This window comes from Pongo pygmaeus, chromosome 6, assembly GCF_028885625.2.
Source record: "Pongo pygmaeus isolate AG05252 chromosome 6, NHGRI_mPonPyg2-v2.0_pri, whole genome shotgun sequence".
NCBI lineage: Eukaryota > Metazoa > Chordata > Mammalia > Primates > Hominidae > Pongo > Pongo pygmaeus.
The window spans coordinates 79,042,883-79,057,128 of NC_072379.2; the positions used below are offsets into that span (position 1 = coordinate 79,042,883).

Here is a 14,246-nt window from a genome sequence, read left to right on the forward strand (position 1 = left end):
TCACTTAAAATAATGGCACAATTTATGATGGTGTCTTAGATTTGATGAAGTATTTAATCAAATCATGAGGTATTTGATGAACTGTCTTCAATAGGGACATCGTAGATGTTTTAATATTTGTGAATTAGGATAAACTGGAAAATGCTAAAGAAACATTCATTAGAACGTCTGGTCTTGAGAGCAAAAAGGAAAAGCATTGTCAGGAGGAAGTTCTTGGGTAAAGACAGTGAGCTTAATGACATCCATAGTGACTTAGGTCTGGCACCTAACTCAGCTATGTCTTTCCTGCCTCACTCTCAAACCTCATAAAGCTGGGTCTAGTCAGTTTCAGTCCCTTTGTATTGTGCTAGAATTCAATGACACACTGCAACCCCTGGAAAAGATTCATTTACCTTAATAACGTCCATAATAACAGATATAATACATTTTCTAGGCATTATATTTATCCAAGGTTTGACTATAAAAGGTCTTGTACTTTTAAAAGACCTATAGCCTCATAAGATTCATCTAAAGTAAATGCATTTTTTAAAACATAACTAAAGCATTTTTGTCACCCTATTTATATCAGCCTAAAACAGCATCAGTTCTTCAATAAGGGCTTCAGAGATCTTAAGTTAAAGGACAAAGTAGTCAATTAGTTAGTACTATGGAAGATTTAAACCCAAAACTTACTGTTTTAAAAAGATGAATATATATACACACACCTATCATATATAGGTATGTAGATAAGGCTTGGAAGGGTGTGTCAAAAGTTGTTACTTTGGAATGAAAAGTATCTGAGTTTGTTTTTTCCTCTTCTGTGTTTCTAAATTTTGCCATAGTAAGCATGTATTGCATTTGTAGTAATTTTAAAAAGCGTAAGTATGATAGCATTTCCCCCTCCTCCCCCCTTTTTTTTACGGTTAAACAGTGGGTACTGTAAGGTACAGCTGGCATAGTTAAGGATGTATCTTCAAAGATGAATTGGCTTAGTTTTTTTCCTGCAAAGTCACAGGCACCATCCAGTCCAGCCACAAAGCCCAATTTAGAGTTAGCTGTACATGAGACATTGGGGGCCCACAAGCTAATGTATAAGAAATAATTCTTCCCTCCCTACTGATAGACATGGTGACTTCTACACATTTCTGTGTGTTGGACAATATATGCATACACTTGCAATTTGCCTTCTCTGGCCAGGCCACAGAAGAGGGCAATTCACTTAAATGCATAATTTTATTTTTCTTCTTTGTTTTGCATACAAATATACATAACAGTTTTATTTATAATACCCCTGAACTGGAAAGAAGCCAAATGTCCATCAATATGTGAATGTATAAACAAATTGTGTACTATCCATATAATAAAATACTACTCAGCAATAAAAAGGAATGGACTACTGGTACGGGTAACAACAAAATGCATAATTTTCTTGACCTGGGTTTTCTTCAGATTGCTGGAGCTGAAGAGTCTTTTATTTATTTGATGTCACTTCAGTTTGTTAAAGGATAAAACCCTTTTAGTACAGGCTTTTCTCCTACCACAACCACATTTATGCCAAATTTAAAATATTGGTAAGCCTATTTGAAAATCAGTTGTAGAATAAATAAAATGTCCTCTTTTGCTTAGCTATTAACATAATTTTAGGCTGCTGTGCCTCCTTTACCACCATGTATTTGGTAGAAAGTTATATTTCTGCTTTTTATATCATTCATAAATAAAAGTCAGTATTTTTTGGTTCTTTGCTTCTTCAAATCATGTTATTAACATTTATTGAAATATAGCTCTTTCTTCTTTTATCTTAGGTGTATAATCTCATCAACTTTGCAGGAAAAACAGATACCCTTAGGGTCTGAATTGGTGTTTGAATAGATAAGCTCACTTTTAGTTCATGCCTAATAATATTACATTATTGTTTAGGAAGAGATAGCAAGCTATTTCTTAAAATTTGTATATACTCTTTCTGTCATCGAGTAACAACTGAATTATCCTACTGATAATAGGATTCATATAAAACTGTGGATGATGTCTAGCTACTCTATTTTTGCCAAAAGGAGAACGCAGATAAACATTATGCCATGCCCAGCATTTCAGTGACTTTAGGAACTTATATGCAGTTAGTGCCTCTTCACATACTGCTCAGAAAGCATGTTCTCCAGTGATTTCAGAGGGAGGACAAGAGGGACTCCAAAGGAGAATTTATGGGATGTTTGTGAAATTTGAGGCAATAGAGCATCTCTAAGTCTCAGTTTCCTCCCTGGTGAAAGAAAGATGGTAATTCCTTCCTCACGGGATGGTTTTAACTACTAAATGGGATGATGCAGTTAGACAAAAACAGTTTGTGAAGCACTATGTTGGTATTATTATTGCATAAATATGAACAATGAGCACAGTAGGCCAGACCTTATTAAATTCAGTACTTTAGATGGTGTATAAGCACACAGAGTAGCCAGGGAGTAGGCTCTGGAGAGGGGTACAGACGGGACAGGCAGAACACTATTAACCCTGGAATTACAAAACCCACTGCCAGAATTTCCTGGTTTGCCATACCGTTCATGTTCATTCAAGGTAAAGGGCACACTCTGCCTCTCTCATAGCAAAGGAATTCCTCCTCTGGCAAAGATGCTGATGTCACTGATGTCACACAATTTAGTATCAGTAAACATGGGCATAGTAATGGAAAGGAGGAGGTTAGCATTCTCTTGAGGGAGTTCAAGGAAGCTTTTCCAACTGGGAATTGAGGTTGGTGAGGAAATATGACTTAAACAGCTAATGGGCATTAACTAAATACACCACAACAAACGCTTGCCAGATAAAATATAGATGAACTATCCCTGTCTCCACATGCACACCTAACACCTGTTAACATAGCAATTGTGCACCCCAAGTAAGAGAGTTAAAGATAGCTGATTAGATGATTCCATTGTCCTGGGTAGGAAGATACCTGGTAGCTGAAAACCTCCGCTCTATTTTCTGTTAGCAGAGATTCTACTACCATCATCTGCTTGTTTTGCAGCAACGGAGACAAAGAAGATTTTCCTGAGCAGTGTCAGTAACAAAGAAATGAGGCGAATTATTAAGAAACTGATGGGCATTCATTGAAGAGCAACAAATATAATTTATAAGTCTGAAGGGACAGCCTTCAGAGGGAAGATGAAAGGGACAAGTCTCCCAGCATGACCATGTGGCTCTAACGGGACTGGCTCATGGGCAACAAGTACTTGAAGGGTATAAATAGCGGGGACAGAGAGAAATTATTTAGTGTCCAAGGGGACAGCAGGAGGAGTGATGGAAACGAAAGTCAAAACAAAGATGATTTAAGCAGCTGAACGAGTCACATGCCTAATGGAGAGATCTATTATAGGCTGTACAGCATCATCCCTTGGGAAGGGTGGAAACCCCATCACTTGCGCCATTTACAATTGGAAAAGGCATTAAAAAGTAGATCAGCCTGTTGGAGAGGGAAAAAACACCGCAGGTCCTCAGAGAATCAGTGGGATGACTTAATAGGTCTTTTCCATCTCAAATTACTATGATGTAGTTTGTATGCTTGGGGACCTGAGGTGCTAGAATAATTTTTCCAGCATTTGGGCTTCTTTACTATTACTACAAGGCCTCAGTGAAGAAATGATAATGGGTCATGGAATGCAGTTTCTGCATTGTAAGTGGAAGCCCACAGTGTACTGATGCTTTAGTATGAAGGCAGAACTGACTACGATAAGTTTCACATTGTGATGTCAGTGTAAATAAATACAAACACAATACCAATTAAGTCCCAAAACAACATACATATATTGACTGAGACCAAAGGCAGAGGGAAAGGACCTTTGTCACAGTTAGATGGTGGCTGAATAAATGAAAATTCAAGTAGTTTATTCTCTCATCTAGAAAAATACATGTCTAAATACTTAAAAGTCTATCTTTACAAAAAAAAAATAAGAAAAAAAATGGCCTTAAAACTATCAAGAAACATTTACTGTGTAGGAACTTTAGGACCCACATTTTGAATGTGTGCTGTATTTCTGTCCACAGCTGCAGTTGTAATTAGCAACTGACACATTCTGAAACCCATGGTGGCCCAGAAGAGCACATATGTGCACAGGCTGTGCCAACCTGGGGCAATAACTGCAACTGAAAGGAACGGGCACAGCTTGGTCAAATGGAAACTGGGGCAGGCAGAGAAGGGCTGGTGTTACTGTGATTACTAGAAGGAGCACAGCTGTGACCATCTCAACCCTTCTCAGCCAGAGGATGACACGGAAGCAGGGGACAAAAATGGTAAGAGGGTGACAGGAGGGAGAGGCAGCAAGAAAGAAAGCAAAAGAATCCAGAGAGGGAAACCCACAGATGCAAGCTCTTTGCAGGTGGAGTATGTCACAGATCCTGATAAAAATATTGTATGTGGTTGAGCACAAGTGAAACTTGGCGTTCTAGAAGACTGAAGTTTGCAACAAACAAATTCAGGGTTTGACCTACACCTGACAGATATAGGTCAACCCTCATCCTGCTGCTCTCAGCAGCTGTAGCCAATAGGAGACAGTGCTGCCCAGCATGCCGGTTTAAGCTGCTGCTAATAGAGGGAAATCAACCTAACCCCATATTTCCTGCCTCTGCAGTCCTCACTTGTCTATTCATGGCCAACTCAGGCGCAGGCAGAGCTGCTGGCTTGCTGTAACTGCTGGATGACTGATAAGTGGAATCTGGTGCTAGCATATATATTCCCACCTCATCTAGCTAAAAGATCTTTTGTAAAGCCTTTTAAGGGAGGACGATTAAAATTCAATTTTCCCTCATTAACCTAAATGCTTTCTTAAATTCATATAACCAGAAGAGACTTACTAATTCTTCACACCAATAGAACTTTAGAGATGTTTAGAGAGAGGAAATTCCGTGACAGAGGCCTATTTTTGAAAGGATACAGCAGAGGTTAAGTGACTTATCCCATGTTACTTAGAGGTGATAGTTAAGGCAGAAAGCGAACTGAGGGAGTGGTCTGAGATAAGTGAGGAAATTATGAAATTAAATCTGAAGAAAGAACATCATCACCAAATCACATTGGGTTAAATATCTATTGGAAATCCCAATTCAGTAACACACATTCCTTTATCCTACATGTTCAGACTAGTGTTAAAAGTGACTTCAGATATTTCATGTTTTTTAAAAAAATGTCCAACCATTCTCCTCAATGAACATGACATTAAATCAAGCTAAGTCCAGTCACATGGCCTCAACTTTACTCACTAAAGCTAGCAGGCAAGGGCCTAGTGAGTTGAATTAGAGGTTTAATTAGAAGAACAAGCAATAAATGCTAAATGTTCCGTTGCAACTGTGTAACTTTCTGTGGGATTTTATGCCTTGTATCTTTTTTCCTGAATTCCAGACCAACGGGGCTGCACTAGAACCCCAGAAGCAGAGAATTCCATAACTCAGACTCTTTGATTCAGATATTTTTCTTTTCATCACCTTGAGAGAGCAAATAAATCCCCCAAACTACTTTTCCCACCTCTCAAGCTTCTAGAGGATATTCTTGACTGGAATTTGTCCATGTTCTGAAATAACAGGTTACTTCACGTTCTTTGTGTTTAAATAAATGTAATTAGGCCTGTTTTTAAAAACTATGGAAAATATTAAAAGGAAAATAAAAATCATCTATAAACTTACCACTTAGTGGCAGCCACATGAACATTTTTGTGTTTCCTTATTTCTACACATATGTATACTTTCCAAAATTTGTCATAAATGTTTTAAAGGTGCTTCATATATTGCCAAATTGCCCTCAAGAAAAGTTAAATCAATTTATAATCCACTTTCAGTGAGTGGTGTAATTTTAAAAGCCAGCTTTAAATTTGAGTTGAAAAATGATGCCTCACAGCTGTCTTTATTTTCTTCTATCTCCCTCACTCCTAAAGTTGACCATTTCTTTCCTATGGTTATGGCCAATTACAGTGGACATTGTGTTTCACTCCTCAACAACAATGTAGTTTCTGGAATTGACCCCAGCTCTGGGAATGAGTCCCGATTACTATTGAACCAAGCATAGTAATCCAATCTCTTTGGCTAGTGAAAGGTTCAAAATCAAAACATAGCATTCCTGTGACAGGAGATTTAATCCAGGTTGGTCCTAATCTGAGTCAATAAGGCTGAGAAGAAGCACTTGTATTTTGTTGCTAGAAAAGAGATTCTACGGCCTGGTGTGGTGGCTCACACCTGTAATCCCAGCACTTTGGGAGGCTGAGGTGGGTGGATCATTTGAGGTCAGGAGTTTGAGACCAGCCTGCCTCTACCAAAAACACAAAAATTAGCCGAGTGTGGTTGCAGGTGCCTGTAGTTCCAGCTACTCGAGAGGCTGAGGCAGGAGAATTGCTTGAACCCAGGAGGTAGAGGTTGCAGTGAGCCAAGGAAAAAAAAAGAGAGAGAGAGAGAGAGAGATTCCACTTCTCTGATGAATGTGAACAGGAAAGTGTATTGTCCCCACGTGCTGCTGGGTGTTATCTTGTGAACCTCAGAGAAGTTAACCTGACTTTCTGGTTACATGCAAAAATATATTGTTTCCTTAGTGTTTAGGTTAGTTTGATTTGGGCTTCCAATTTTTACAGTGAGAAGCTGTCAGAACCCTTTTTCTTTATGGGATTTTTTGGAGTTTTTTATTTTGTTTTTGCCAATTCCTATTAGGCATTATCAGTATTTTTATTGTTGATGTGGTAAGAACTCTATTGAGGGTGTAATCTTTTTTGTCTGTATATTATGATTATGTCTCCAAGTTTATCACTTGTTCATTATTTGTTATGTAGTCTTATTTAATGCAGAGAAGAATATAGTCTTAATGTAATTAAATATACCAGCGTTTTTCTTTGTGATATATTCCATTGCTTTTACTGTTATTCATTCACTAATAAGTGTGTGTGTGTGTGTCTGTGTCTGTGTGTCTGTGTGTAGCAACCAGAGGGTTCCAGGCTATAATATACAAGTGAGCCAAAAAAGATACAGTCCCTGCCTTACATCCTAGTTTATATCCTAGTGGGGGGATTGAGGGTAAGGCAAACATTAAACTGAAAAGCCACACAAATGAGTGTGAGCTGCCAGTGGATAGATCCTACAAAGAGAAGGTACACAATATATGAGAGCTCTAATAGGAAAATTAGGCCTAACTAAGGAAACCAGGGGAAGCTTCCCTGTGGAAATGGTGATTGAACTATGAATGATGAAAAGGAGTTAGGTAGCTGGGTAAGGGCATTACAGGTAGTGGGAACCACAGGTGCAAAGGTCCTGCCCAGAAACAAGCACAGGAAATATGAGGGGTGAAAGAAAGTAAATGTCACCAGATCCTGAGAGGGGCTTGGTATAAGATGAAGCTGGAAAGGTTGAGGGGTTGGGGGATGGAGCTGGGAGAAGCTGACTATGCAGGGTTAATAAGTCCATGTTAAAGAGTTCTGCCTCCTTCCTAAAATCTATGGTGTCATCTTTGACAACCATATTACCTTTACCCCCAACATCCAATTCTATCAAACCCCCAAATCCTATCACTTTTGCTTTCTACATATCTCTTTAATCTATCCACTTTAATCTGTCCATTTCTCTTCATATTTACCACACTGCTTTAGTCCATTCTATCATCATTTCTGCCTGCACTAATGGAACAGCCTCCTCATTGATCTGTTTGCTCCTACTCTTGCCCCAGTTTAATCCATTCCATGGTAATGAGAATTCAGACCTGACATTGATAGCATTTGATGACATAAGATAACATTAGAAGATCTAATGTACAACAGGAGGGCTCCATGAAATAATATTGTACTGTACTTGAGATTTTCCGTAAAAGAGTAGATTTTAGGTGCCACACACAAAAAACAAGTAATTATGTGAGATAATGGATGTTAATTTGCTTGACTATAGTAACCTTTTTACTTTCTATATGTATATCGAAACATCATGTTGTATACCTTAAATATATACAGTAAAATTTTTAAAATAAGAAATGCAAGAAAATAAACTTGTTAACAAAAAAGAAAGAAAACACTGACAAAGAACCAGTTTGGATTTTTGTTAGTTTATTTTTTGAGAGGAGAGGGTATGCAGTGGGCAGTTCATGAGCTCAATTTTGGACCCGTTGAGTTTGAAATGCTCTTGGGATGTCCTGGAGAAGAAGCCAGGTAGGAGGTGAATGCTAGGTGGATATCTTCTGCTTTCCCACATAGAGCCACCCTCCACCCTTCTCTATTCTGCTGTATCCAGAGAGACTGACCTGTATGAAATGAATCAGCAGCCCATGTATCCTCAGCACCTGGTTCCCATGTTTTCTGTCTTCTAGTTAGGTTCAGCCAATGGGAGGTAGAAGCAGAAGACTGAAGGAAGAGTGTGGAGGCTGATTATTTATTCCATATTATCTCCATACTGCATTCTCTCTTCCCCTTCCTTCTCCTGCCCCTCTTCCCCACCTTCTCCTACTTCTACCACTCCTTTGCCACCTCCTCCTCTCTCTCACTCTCATTCAGTAATCATTTCCACCTCCTACCTTGTTTAGGCCTAAAGCAGTAATATTCCCTGAGATACTGTACCATTATCCTTTGTTGCCTTCCCTAAACCCTTTGTAAATGATCTCTTAACTAAAGTCTCCTTAATTATCCATTTTGAATGTGCCATACATTTCCTGCATGGATCCTGACTAATACTGAAAAGCTGGAAATGGTTAGGCTGGAGTTTGAGAGTCACCTGACAGGAGGTGGTAACTACAGCCATAGGTATGATGAGAATCCTTGGGAGACAGCGTAGAGAAAGAATGGGCCCAGAGAAACTCAAACATATAATGGTCTCCAGAGGAGGATAATCCTGCACAGTCACTGGAGAAGTAGTGGCCAAAGTGGTAAGAGAAAAATTAGGGAAGTGTTATGAAAGCCAAAGGAAGCAAAGGGAATAAAAAAAGGGTTTGTAGTCAAGACTATCAACTGGTGCTACAGTCATTGGATTTAGTGACTTAAACGACATCCTGAATCTGTTACATATTTTCTGTGTTCCCTTGTAGTTTATAATGCTTTTAATTTTTTATATTTCTTTAACTTATCTAGAATTTATTTCAGAATACAGTTTAAGGTGAAAATTTATCCTTCTTTAGCCATTATTCCAACATCATTTACTAAATAATTCATCACTTTATGTGTTACAATTACTTCATCACATACCGTTTTTAAAAGTACAAAGAGATGCCTAAGCACTTTCTATTCGATGTTTAAGAGCTTCCTATTTAACTATTATTGTGGAAAGGGCTGTCACTTTCATACATTTCAATATCCTTTTGAGCAAGTCTAACTTCTTATTTCTTAATTTTCAGAATTATATTATTAATAGTCCCATTTATTCTTCCAGATGAACCTTAGAGCCATTTTATCAATTAAAAAAATCCACTGGAATTTTGTTTGGGATTGTTTTAATCCTACAAATTAAATTGGGAAGAGTTTAACTTTATTATATTTAGCCAGAAACTTCACACACACACACACACACACACACACACACACACACACACACACAGACACACACACATCTACTTATCTTCAAGTCTTTTTTTAGCTCTAAGAAGAGAATAAGAAGCATATTTTGTAAAGGTCATTTCCAAATATTTTATATTTACATTCTTCTGTCTGATTTTTCTTAGACATTCTTTGTTATTCTTTCTCTGACATGGTTTTGATATAACAGTAATAATGTCTTTGGTGGAAAACTAGGAGAAATTAAGAAAATAAATTAAATAAATCCTAATATCAACCCCCAGATCCCAACATTGTTAACTTTTTGTTGTACCTACTGAACACTTTTTTTTTCCTGAGACAGAGTCTCAGTCTGTTGCCCAGGCTGCAGTGCAGTGGCACAATCATAGTTAACTGCAGCCTTGACCTCCCAGCCTCAAGCAATCCTCCCACCTTGGCCTCCCGACGCTGGGATTATAGGCGCCACTTTTTATACTCTTATCTATGTGTATTTTTATATGTTCCTTATACAAATAAGATACAATGTTGTTCTGTAACCTTATTCTTTCACCTGCTCTACCAGGAATATCTTTCCTATCAGTACGTACATTTCTAACACATCATCCGTCGTTGCTGCATGCTCTTACATTGTATAGACGTACCTTAATTTATTTAACCAGTCTCTTATGTGACCTTTGCTGTTTCCCAATTTCCAGCATGAAATAATGCTGTGATAAACCTCTCTTATCTACTCAACTCGAAAGATCTTTGGAATTTTATTTTTATTAAATATTAAATATATACAAAAATATTTATAAAATGAATGTTTAAGTGTTTTTAAAAACAATACAGTGGTCACTTATGTAGCCACTATCCTAAGAAACACCACATCTAATCCTCTATGTGTCCCTCTCCAATCTCATCCTTCTTTACTCATCATTCCCTTTATTTTGTTTGTATTTTACCACATGCATATTTTTCCATGAAAGGGCCATATATGCCAAGTGGCCCCCAAATGCCAAAGGAGCCAAGAAACCAAAGAAGGAGGCAAATAAATCCAGCTTGTCAGTATTGGCTGATTTATTGAGAGAACTTACAAACAGAAGCATGGTCTTGGGTGGCCACAAGACAAGCAGATCTCCGCATTGTTAATCCTCAGAACCACGGCTTTATACCACAGGGAAAAGGTATACGTGCTCCAGCAAGACAATGAAAGGCAACCCTCCAGAACAGGTGAGAATGCTATGTGTGTCACAGCCTATAATTTGTGCGATAACATCAAGGTTGCTTTGATCTAAAAGTAGGAGTACATGTTTGTACACTAAGGACAGTAACTAAAACAGAAATCAGGAGGCATTCATGGGACTGGGGCTAATCAGAAGTCAACACGGTTGATTAGCATCCAAGATGGAGTCACTTTTGTCTCCATACGCACATATGCCTGAACATATATAATATGTGATTTTGCATGGTTTCGAACTATATAAATTGAAACTTTACTGCATAGATCTTTCTGTGACTTGCTTTTTCCACTCAATGTATTCCTGAGATGCATCCATGTTGTTGCACATAGCTACAATGTATCCATTTTTACTGTTATATAGTATTCAATTATATGAATATACCATATTTTAAATCTATTCTCCTGTTAATGAATAGATTTTGCTATTACAAGTAATGCTACTATGAACATCCTTGTACCTGTATCACAGTACATGTGTATAAGAATTTCTCTTGGCCAAATATCAAAAGCGAAATTACTGGATCAAAGGCATGCACATTTTCAACCTTTTAGATAATGGCAAATTTTCTTCCAAAATGGTTGAAATAATTTACAGTCTCACTAACAGTGTATAAGAACTCAGTGGTTCCACATCTTTTCTCAATCTTGTTATTTGACATTTTAAAACTTTTGTCAAACTAATGGGATTGAAATAATATGCCATTGTGGTTTTAATTTGCATTTCCCTGATTACAAATGAAGTTGAGCATATTTTCATATGTTTTTTCAGCATTTGTGTTCTCTCTTCAGTGAAGTGCCCATTTAAATCCTTTTCCCATTTAAAATAAATTAGGCTGTATTTTTTTTACGGGCTTACAGTTTTTATGTAGTCTGGATGCTAATTCTTTGTCACAAAGGTATAGCAAATCCCCTCTCCCAGTTTGTGGCTCATCTTTTTCTCTCTTCAGGTATCTCTTGATGTACAGAAGTTCTTAACTTTAATGTGGTTGACTTTAATAATTTCCTTTACTATCTGTGCTTTTCAATATAGCTTCAGAAACCCTTCCCTTCCTTTAATTGAAAAGGGAATTCTCTTATATTATCCTTCAAAAGTTTTAAAGCTCTACCTAAAGTTAAGTCTTTAATCCATCTAGAATAGGTTTTTTGGCATGTGGTGTGAGATAGGGGTTCAAATTGAGTTTTCCTGTAGGAATAACCAGTTGTTTCAGCATCATGTATTTAAAGTCTATGCTTTCCCAGCTAATTTTCAGCTCTGATCAGCCAGCTCTGATACATTTGACAAGCAACCTGCCAAGTTCCACTATCCACTCTTTAACCCTTCCCCCTTCAAAAAAAAAAAAAACAAACAAAAAAAAACCTCGAAAAGAAAAACAAAACAAAACAAAACAAAACAAAAAACCCCACCTTGTTGGGATTTGAGTGTAATTGAATTAAATATATGGGCCAATTACAACAAAAGTGAAAACTTTACAATATTGAATCTTCCTATCCATAAACATAGTATTTCTTTCTACTTATTTAAACATGCTTTAATTTCTGTCAATAATTTTATGATTTTTTTTGTGTACAGATCTTATATATATTTTGTTAAATTTATCCCTAGGTACTTAATATGTTTATAGTATTGTAAATGTTACCTGTTTTTATTTGCGGCTATAAAGAAATTCATTTTAAATTATTAACCTTATAAGTAGCAATTTTGCTAAAAAGGCTTAATTCTAATTTGTATGCAGATTCTTTTGTATTTTCTATGCAAAAAAATCATCATCTGCGAATGATGACTATGTAACTTTTCTGCCTATCTAATCCTTACAAATTGTATATAAATTTTGTATCATCTTTCTAGTACCTGACTAAAGTTTTTTGTGGGTGATATTCAGAAGCTTATTATTTGTATTGGGTATCATTCACGGTGCTTTTGTTTCTTGACTGTGGATTCATATTTCTATGGGAATTCTTTGAAGCCTAGATTGAAGGGAGTTCATTTAAAGAGGATTTGCATTTGTTTCTGCCAGATGCCCACGGGTACTACTGAAGGAGGGCCACTTTAAACTAAATTCTCAGCTTGAAGTTTTTCCAGACCACCCAGGTAGTAAAACTCAGGCAGCAAAACTCACACATAAGGGTTGGCTTGTACTTATAAACTTTCGGGGAGATTTTCCTTCTCCTTTACCCAGTGCCAAGTTTTAAGATAAGCAAATTTTCTTGTTGTCTGCTGTGGGGGCAATTTTGTTTCTGGTATACCCTTTTGAGCTTTATGTAGGATGTTGTCTTTTAGACTACCTTCTTTGGGCTGGACGTAGGCTTTGTGACCTATTGTCCACATCTCACAAGGCCGTGAAAACTGGAGCTCAAGATCCCCTGGATCTGTCAAAACTGCTCAGTACAGAAGCCAGCATTAGAGCCTCTGTCATCTTGCTAGGGCCTTGCTTTGAATTATTTTGGCCTTACTTTATTACCAGTTCATTGATGCATTTTAAAACATATTTCTATATTTTATTCATTGTTTTTAATTATTCTCAATAGGAGGGTTGGTAAGTGTATCTAGTTTGCCAGCAGTCTTCCATCCACCCCACTTCAGCTACCCATTCTCATACCCTAGAGCTTTTCATTTCTAAAATCTGTTTCACTTCCTAAATTTCAAATATCTACCCTATGGCCAACGTCTCCTGTCCTTGAGTTCCTTTAATTTATGAGTTCTATGTTAAGAGTTATTCAACCCCATTAGGACTGCCAACCCATTCATCCTCATATGTTCATGTTCACTGTCCACCTTCTCAAATTCATCTTAAAATTATTATTATTATTATTATTATTATTATTATTTGAGACAGGGTCTTGCTCTGTCACCCAGGTTGGAGTGCAGTGGCACAGTTACAGCTCACTGCAGCCTCAACTTCCTGGGCTCTAGTGATCCTCCTGCCTGTAGCCTCATGAGTAGCTGAGACTATAGATGTGTACCACCACACCTGGCTAAGTTTTTTATTTTTTGTAGAGATGAGGTCTCACTATGTTTCCCAAGCTGGTCTCGAACTTCTGAGCACAAGTGATTCTCCCACCTCCCAAAGTGCTGGGATTACAAACCTGAGCCACCACGCCTAGCCTCAAATTCATTTTTATCCAGATTAGAATCTATGCAGGGTAACTGTGTTGCAAAATACAATGTGCCTTCTGCAATTGTGCCATGCTGTGGTACTGATCCTGTGTTCCATCATCATAATCACTCCCTTACACACACCTTCCATGTCCTTATTCCTTTCCCCAGATATTTAATCTGGCAACAACTACTGATTAAACCTAAATCTACTCACCTACTCTGTACCTAGTTCTGGAAGGTAACAAGCAACTATGCTGACTGATTTTCTTCAAAATGTATGTGGCTTCAGTATGCTCAGCAATCCTACTATATTTCTCTAGTCAGTTCATTCTACCACCTTTCAAAGCAACTGATTCATACCTTCCTCTCTGCAAATCCCTAGCCCTCCCTGAGCCACTCCTTTCTCAATTGGAGGATTCCCTTCTATTCTACTGGGGACAATAGAATCCAACAGTGGAGAGCTTTCTCA

The 14,246-nt window shown here is 37.6% G+C and overlaps 1 protein-coding gene across 1 annotated transcript in view; it reads right to left on the reverse strand.

The window, feature by feature from the left end:
• Window positions 1-8,053: 8,053 nt before the first annotated feature.
• UMAD1 (UBAP1-MVB12-associated (UMA) domain containing 1) overlaps window positions 8,054-14,246 on the reverse strand; it is a 300,107-nt gene continuing 293,914 nt past the window's right edge. The window contains exons 4-5 of the mRNA XM_063667538.1: window positions 8,219-8,318; window positions 8,054-8,110 (exon numbers count right to left, since the gene is read on the reverse strand). Coding sequence (XP_063523608.1) covers window positions 8,061-8,110; window positions 8,219-8,318 — 150 coding nt within the window. The 3' untranslated portion in view covers window positions 8,054-8,060. The remainder of the gene's footprint in view (window positions 8,111-8,218; window positions 8,319-14,246) is intronic.